This window comes from Sinocyclocheilus anshuiensis, unplaced genomic scaffold, assembly GCF_001515605.1.
Source record: "Sinocyclocheilus anshuiensis isolate Anshui unplaced genomic scaffold, SAMN03320099.WGS_v1.1 scaffold579, whole genome shotgun sequence".
Lineage (NCBI taxonomy): Eukaryota > Metazoa > Chordata > Actinopteri > Cypriniformes > Cyprinidae > Sinocyclocheilus > Sinocyclocheilus anshuiensis.
In genome coordinates, this window is record NW_015551075.1 from 876,509 (window position 1) to 885,413 (window position 8,905).

An 8,905-nucleotide genomic window follows, 5' to 3' on the forward strand; every position below is an offset into this window, starting at 1 on the left:
CAACGTTTTTAGGGTTCAGCAGACATTGTGGATGTATTTACCCAGAGCGCTGTATCAGGAGGAGGGTGAACCAACTCCAGGGTAAGGCTAAAAGCAGCCAAATGTATTAAACATCATAAACTCGTCTTTTTAGGCAAGAACTAGACATGGGTGTCATGTAGGCTAAAAAAAATGTTTAATGGGACTGAATTTGTATTTAACGTGATTGCAATTTAATAAAAACGTTAGAAATTGGTAAGTAGCACTGTTAATGAAACAGCAAATAAATTCTATATAGAAAGTGACATTATCACTAACATTGATCTATCGTGAGTTTAAGCACTCTAAAAAAAAAAAAAAAACTATGGTTATAATCACTGAAGCTGTATACACTGTGAAATGAATCTCTTACTTGCATTGTACGAACATTTGCTCTTTGTTGTTTATGATGGGAGAATTCGCAAGAGTCCGGAATTCAGTCAGCGAACGCACGCGCACTCAACAAAACTGATGAGTTTGAACGATGACTCTCTGGACGCTTCTGATTGGCCATTGCATTGTGTGTGATTGGTTAAAATGCGCAACACTGTAAAAACGCCTAAAATGAAATATGGTGCAACATGAGCAAATCTTAATTTAATGCCGCAATCGACATTGTCTATTCATATTCATTTTGTTAGCAACATACGTAATAGATTTAATTTGTTTGTGCAGGGGCATTTTTGTCTAATCTAGTGGCATTTTTGCCCCAAGTCCCCAGGCCAGGGGAAGGCTCCGCCTATGCGCATAATACATCAATCTAAAACACGGCGCTCAAGTTTAAAGAAATTCAGCTTCTAAAAGCAAGTTTCTATACCTTGCGGTTTAAAAAAAAATATATAAAAACTTCTACTGACCTGTCTCGCGACCAAAACACTATCTGTGTGAACCCAGTATTCTAATAGTAGCCAGTAGGTTTGGTGACGGTCCGACAAACACGTGAATGGGCCACATGAGTTTTTATTTTATTTAATTTTTATTTTTTTACTCTGTGCTACTTCATCGCCCCCTTTCGTTACCTCAGCTGCCCCCTCATCAGTGCTGCGCTGGCTCCGGCTCTGAGGATGCGAATATTGAGGAAACAATGGATGGTTTTCACGCTAAAGTAAAAGACCGCTTCTTACATGCAAGCACGGTCACCGGCAGCAAGTTTAGTTTTACTTTTCTTTTTGTTTTCATTTTGAAAAGCTTATCTTTGCTGTTTACCTCACGTTATGCTATGGAGGCTTTTTATTTATTTATTTAATTTATTTGATTCCTCAGTGTTTGCTAAACGTTCTGTAATTTATTAGTCATTTTGTAATACAGCATGTGGTGTATGCCATGCATCTTATTCGTTTTTGTTAATAAACCTTTTGTAAGCTAGTTTGTCATTGTATCTTACTGTTTTATTGTTGTTGTGCTTTTTAATTAAAAATAACAATGAACCCATATTTTGTTTTAGTCTTAAAAAGTTAAAGGCTTATAGCATAGCAAAAGAGGAAAAAGAACGGGTTGAATGTAATTATCTTTTATTGTAAAACGTGACAAGATCGCGAAAATCGAAAGTGAAACAGTCAGATTTTGCTACCTCCTATTAATCAGTGGGTAGTACAATTCAACAACGAAATATGCTACCTGTAAAATTATGGTTTATTAACGTCTACACCTACCCTAAACCTATACCCTTACAGTAATGCAAATACAGTAATTGTTATGTTCCCGGTTGTGGCTGGAAGGGATTCAGTTATAGGAAACCAACAATAAATATTTTTTTTCTACATGTTAGAGTGTGTTTTATTAAAGTCTACACCTACCCTTACAGTAATGCAGATACATTAAATATTGTTGTTCAGCGTGAGAAAAAGGACGCAATATTGATGTGCGCATGCGCAGTAAACCCTGGTAGGACAATCTGACAGGTAGGATAAAATGTCAGGACACCTGGAGCCCTGAATTGCCCAGCTCCCCCTGTCAATGATCTAGTACCCACTCAGCACCTGCATTCAAAATTCTCAGGCCCAACCTGTATCCCGAAGCTCTCAACATCCCAGTCATCATCTTTCTACCGTACACAGGGCCGCAAACAGTAACTGCTGGTCGAACGACTGCATCCACACCATGTCTCCCTAGCCGTGCGTAATTAAAACAATGAATGTTCCTCGATGCGCAGAATTTAGAAATGGAGGAAATACTGAGCCTCTCCCGAGTCCATATTGCTGCTGTAGGACCTCTTGAACTTGTTTGCATGTGTATCCCAGCTCCTCTACTAACCTGCGGATTACACTTTCGTAATCATCAAGCACACTCCACTCACACATCTTCCAGAAAATCTGTGGTTGTTAACGTGCAGTCACACAGTTAATGGAGGTCTGATGATAAATTATTGCATGGTCAGACGTGCCAATGCATAGGCATAGGGCCTATACATACAGCGCTCTGGGTAAATACATCCACATCCCCACCCCCCGCTCCCCCACTGGTACGGTCCAACAGGGAGCGCAAAACAGAGAAGTGGAAAATCAGAATAATGAGTAATTTATTATGTTAGTTCAAAAATCAGATTCGGGCACAACAACCCAAACACGTAAAATTTAAAATTAAAATGAGAGACAATTATCCGTTTGTAAATTGCTCCAAAGAAATTGAAAATGAAAGTTTGAAGCCAACTTTTCATTTGGTTAATTTTGATGGTGCGAATTGAACCAAGAGCTGCAAAGGGTTACACGGACCATGTCATTATGATGTTTTTTTGTTTAATTTATGGGATAGTTAATTATTTAGAAAGGGAAATCTGATGGTAACAGAGTATTTCTGTGTTTTATACTGTGCCTATTTACTAATATAACAAATGGAAACAAGCTAAATATAACATCCTTATGACAAATAGAAAAAATTAATAAATGAAGAAAACACAAAGTTACAAAATTTTTGTATATTATGTTTAGGAAAAACATGTATAAACATAGTACAAGCTGCATCAGCTGCTCATTATTAAAGTTATTTTTTCCTCACTAATGATGCTTGTTTTGTAGAATGACCCAGTTCATGATAATCAAATATTTCAGGTTGTACAAGCTGCAGCACTCCGGTGTCCCTCCGGACAGAAATAAGCTCCTGACTCAGATATTATTCTTTATAATAGTGTAAGGACTGAGACAAGCACACATTTCCTGCTCCGCAAGACCGATGTCATTCCTGCTTGCGCATATATATCTCGCTAGTTAGACTCATGCAGCGCCAGCATGCTTTTTGCTGAGACTTATAGCTGATGCGGTGTGTTTGCATCGGCCCCTGGTGTCCGGCTGTTCGTTTTTGTCCAATAAGTCAAATAACTAATAACTCTGAATTGCTGAAGGAAAGGAGGTGTTTGCCTGTGGTGCAAAAGTTGCCATAATGATGTTAGGGTGTTTTGGGGGACTGCCAGCACAACTAACAAAAATATATTGTGAGAATGTTTTGCTAATATTACCATCAAGTTTTGAAAATGTTACTTTAAAACATCCAGTTTTTTTTTCTTTTTCGGTTATGCGAACGTTAAGGGAAAATTTCATTTGATCATTTTGCAAACATCATGGGAATGTTACTTTTGAATATTCCCTGAATGTTCTGAAACAAGTAGTAACATTTAAAAGCGTTAGATGAACGTACAACTGAAGTACTGCAGAAATATAACGCTCCTTTTTTGTTCCTTTGTTTTTGTGCTGATGTTCTATGAACATTACTTTGTAACCTTGTCAGAACATTCGCTGTTAGCTGGGAGGGTGTTGATTAGCGGTTTGCTACAGGAGTTCAAATGAGTTGTAAACATGTTGCTATGCAGTTGCTACAGTAGGTGCCAATCACAAGCCTCTATGATTTTGGTCAGTAGACTTGAGTCACTTCTTCAAAGAAACACTTTTTTCCCTCATATTCTTGGTGAAAACTGTCCAGTTGCGAAGAGCGTTATGCTATTGTTTATGATTTGAGGTTTAATTCATGTTTGCAGCACAAACATTTGCAGTGCATGTTACACTACTGTTGAAAAGCTTGGGGGTCAGTAAGATTTCTTTTGAGATTTTTAAAAAATATTTTTCTTCTGCAAGGATGCATTCAATCGATAAAAAGTGACAGTAAATACTTTACACAAAAGCTTCCGAATGTTACAAAAGATTTATATTCTGTTCATCAAAGAATCCTGATTAAAGGGGTTTCCTCAAAAATATGAAGCAGCACAACTGTTTTCAACGTTGATAATAATAATAATAAATGTTTATTGAGTGGCAAATCTGCATATTAGAATGATTTCTGAAGGATCAAGTGACACTGATTCAGCTTTGCATCACAGGAATAAATTACACTTTAAAATATATTCAGATAGAAAACAGTTATTTTAAATTGCAATAATATTTCACAATTTTACTGTATTTTTTTAATCAAATAAATGGTGCACATAAGATAATTCTTTCTCAAACATAAAAAAAAAAATCCTACCTCTTAAAGGGATAGTTCACCAAAAATGAAACTTGTCATTATTTACTCAGCCTCAAGTTTTTCCAAATCTTTATGAGATTCTGTCTTCTGTTGAACAGAAAATAATATATTTTAAAGAATATTGTTTACTAAACAGTTGATGCTCCCCATTGACTTCCATAGTATTGAAAATATACAATGGAAGTAAATTGGGGACTATCAACTGTTTGGTTACATTATATTCTTTTATGTTTAGCAGAAGAAAGAAATTCCAGTTTAGAACAAATTGGCAAACAACAACATGTGACCCTGGACCACAAAAGCAGTCTTAAGTCGCTGGGGTATATTTGTAGCAATAGCCAAAAACAACAACAAACAAAATCTTAGGCCTACCATTAAAAGCCGTGCTTGCACAGGTTCTGCACGATCCTCTTCACTAATATCCTCTGCGTCTCAATCGGGCTCAAATTGATAAGCAATATAGAGGACGTCATTGTTTACAATACAACCAGAGAACATGCCGCTATGTTGGGGGGCGGGACGTTTAGATGCGCGGCTAGAGGCGGTTTAGCCAATCACAACACACTGGGCCAGCTAATCAATTAGAGCCCATTGTGTATTTCTGAGGGAGGGGCTTCATAAAAGCAGGAAATGATCAGTGCGTTCAGAGGAGAAGGGACAGAGCGGTGTGGAATAAAGGTCAATTATGTGAAAAATAATGCGTTAGTCAACCACCAAATAAACCAGTCAACCACCCCTTTAAAGGCGATTTTCTCAATAGTTAGATTTTTTGCACCCTCAGATTCCAGATTTTCAAATAGTTGTATCTCAATAAAAATCAATAAAAATTGACCCTTATGACTGGTTTTGTGGTCCAGGGTCACATATTTTCATTTTTGGGTGAACTATCCCTTTAAGGGTTGGGGTTTGCTCAAAAATAATAGTGTTGCTCGGCTTTGTAAACCACACTTCTGAAACGTGAATGTGGATGGAATTTTATTGTGAGATATTTTGCATGTAGTTTTGATTCATACAGATTCACCAGCTGTTTTGTTACGTTTGCATCATAGAGGAAGCGTGACAAAGGCTTAAAACCCTCCTTTTTGTTTTGCCTTGTTCAGTATCATCAGTCTTAGGATGCATCATCAGATCAGCAGAAGAGATATGATGCTTCCTCCTCCGTGACCTTTCCTCTCATTTCTCCCCTACAGACAGATCGGCAGTATGAAGCCCACCAGGCCCACCGCTCCTCAAAGCCGCCCAAGGACTCCTACCTGGTGGAGCAGGTGTTCAGCCCACACCACCTCCCTCCCGCCGTCAAGTCTCACGTGAAGGGCAGCCCTCTCTACACGGACCTGCGGCTGACCGGCCTCGCCGATGGCAAGCGCTCCCAGCCCTCCTGGACCATCGAAGAGTACAAACGCAACTCAGGAGACAAGAACAAGCTCAGCGCCCTGGACCTGCAGGTGAGATGCCACCTCGCTGTGATTGCAACCTTGCCAATCTTGTCGATTTTCACTGTTCCTTGAGGCTTTGCTGTGTGTGGGATTAGCTTCAAAAGCTGAGGCTCATGGGAATGACGGCATCGATTGTCATTCAATCAGTGCTTCCCTGCCACATGCTGGCAGTGTGGCTTAAGGTCGGCAGCGCAGTAGGTGACCTTGTGTGCTGTGAAATATTAATGATCCTTAAAACCACTCATTGTTGACAGTCATTGCAATTACTGCAGGTCCTTGGCTTCATTTCAATGCCAACATCAAATGTTGTTAGCAGCCCAATTTGCTTCTGGAATCGAACGTATTTCTAAGTGAAACTGCATGTTTAGTGAGAATAAATGTAGGATGGAATATGATTGCATTTTGAATTGGTTGATCCAGTTTGAAAGATTTGCCTTACGATTTTGGATGGAATCAATCTGAGAGGTTCTTGAGTCAATGACTCACTGACTCATTTAACTGAGAAGCATTTAATATGGAAATGACGTAATTTGTTTATGTGGATTAATTTTGAGACATTTTGAAAAGCATGCAATTTTTAAGTTTTAATTAGTACAGATTTGCCAGGCATTTTTGTTATGTGTAGATCATAAAGGAACGTTGGAAAACCTTTAATTAACCTTGATTTCTCATGAGGAGTGAGAGAGGATTAAAATGCTCCTCTTTTTTGTCTGTTGTGTGCAGACTTAAAACATCCTGAAAAACTGTTTGCCACCAAATTCATTTCTGAAATCTAACATATTTTTGAGTGAAACTGGATGTTCAGTGAGAAAAAAATGTAGGCTAGGATTTGGGGGAAAAAAAAGATTAATTAGCGACTTATTCTTTTGAATTTAATTATTTCATTTAATCAGTAGAATGATTCATTCACAAACCAGAATGAACAGTTTGTTCATTAATTGGATTGAATCAGTCAGACAGGTTCTTGAGCCAATAACCAACTGACTAATTTTACCTAGAACTGTTTAATATGGAAATTTGTGACAAAAAAAGTTATTTTTTAAATATTTATTATATAGACAAATAATTGAATAATTGGAGATTGAATTATATATAATATGTAAATGCAAATTAAATGTATTCTTATGAGCTAACACAGCAAAATGACTTTTTACAAAAAAAAAAATAATAATAATAAATAAATCAATAAATAAGCTTTTAGGTGAATCACTGGGATGAAATTATGTAAATGCAAATTGTGTTTTTATGAGCTGATTCATTGGCAAAACATTATATATACATATCAAAAACATAATTTAAAGCAATTTTGGTGTACATATGGCTTTACTAGAATATTTTAGAGAGATTTTTTAATATGCCACTTAACAATCAATTAATTGTTCACTCACGAACAAGGCTGAACAACTGAGTTGGACTGAATCAGTCTGAGAGGTTCTAGAGTTGACAGCTCATTGATTCCTTTAACACAGAAATGCTTACTTTTTACAAAAATGTATTTAAATAACTTTTTTAGGCACATGATGTAAATGGATTTTCGTATTGCCTAATGTAAATGCAAATTTGTTGAAGTTGTTATGAACTGATTCAATGCTGTAACAAATTGAAACAACAAATTACAATAAGCATCCTCAATAATAAAGCTTATTCAAGGAAAACAAACAATATGACTTTATAGGAGAGTATGAGAGGCATGCATGCCATGATGAGATGTAAAAGAACATGAACAAAATAGACTTTCCATAATACTGAAAAGTTGGTGTTACCAACTAAAATTAACAAGAAAAAATAGTTGAAAGTTGAATTTTTATTTTTATTTTTTTTTTCAGATCAGGAGCATGTTTTAAAGTAAAAAGGGTCCATTTGTATTCATGCAGGCTTGAAAACCGTCTGTTGTGTGTTTGTTTTAGATGAAGGCTTACAGTTGTCTGTTTCAGATGATGTTTATCTGTCTTCGCTATCTCCAGACATAATCGCGTGCTATTGATAGAGGACAGCACACAATAAAAAGGCTTTAGTGTAGGAGACAGCACTCAGCAAGCTTCTCTCATAATAACATAATCTATGCTGTATTTTATTGACTCTCTCCAAAGGGATATTGATTTTGAATGGACAAAAGCAAGTGATGGCTTTAAAACTAGCTGTTCTTGTACTGAACAAAGTGAAAACGATGGAACAGAAAAATAAATTGCTGACTTCTTCGATGGCTTTTGCAACTTCTGCAGCTGGATTTTAAAATATGCCCTACATCTTTGCATCAAATCTGTTCTACCTATTCACTCCAGTGCATGGAAATTTGGCTAGAAGCAGGGGAGCATCTCTCATTTTGCCCATTTGCAAGGGCTAATTTTCTGAAGGCCTACTTACCCAACCATAGCATGAGAGGAACAGAAAAAAGACAGAAAATGTCAAAAAGACAGAACGCAGCTTGAGCAATGCAATGTACCAGTGATTCTTAGTGACCCAGTACAGCGCTTTCGAACCTTGAACAACAAAATGAGGCTGGCAAAGCAAAGAGTTTTCTGGATTTCTGCAGCAAGCAGAGGCATCATGCCCATCCAAAGTGAGGGGGCACGTGCCCCCTCAGATTTTTGAGCCAAGTGGATTTTGAATGCAGCTTCAAAAAGACAAAAAATAGCCGATTAATATTTTCTATATTTAATACAATCACACCGGCGTGATTATAACGTTCAGTGCGTCATATCATCAGCTGCTAAATTCAAATCTGCGTTCGTTCGCTGGCTGGCGCTGAGCCAGATACAGACGCTTTTTACAGCACTATGCTTTTTCACTTTTTTAATTTTAGCCAGTGTGTATGTTTGGGCATAAAAAAGATCTAGAAAGTTACAAATCTCAAAGTCCACTCCAAAGGGAGATATTTCTTTTTTTTTAAATCCCTTTTCAAGAACTACAACGAACGGCTCGTTTGGACTACAGCGTTTGTTTTCCGGGCTTTGTGATATCACAAAGCGGCTCATTGGAATATCATTACAAATAATTCC

General features: G+C 37.2%; 1 protein-coding gene across 1 annotated transcript in view; it reads left to right on the forward strand.

Annotated features, from left to right (window-relative positions):
- The window catches only part of LOC107662343 (UPF0258 protein KIAA1024-like), a 27,798-nt gene that overhangs the window by 13,862 nt on the left and 5,031 nt on the right, over positions 1 to 8,905 (forward strand). Inside the window, exon 3 of the mRNA XM_016452328.1 lies at positions 5,661 to 5,915. Coding sequence (XP_016307814.1) covers positions 5,661 to 5,915 — 255 coding nt within the window. The remainder of the gene's footprint in view (positions 1 to 5,660; positions 5,916 to 8,905) is intronic.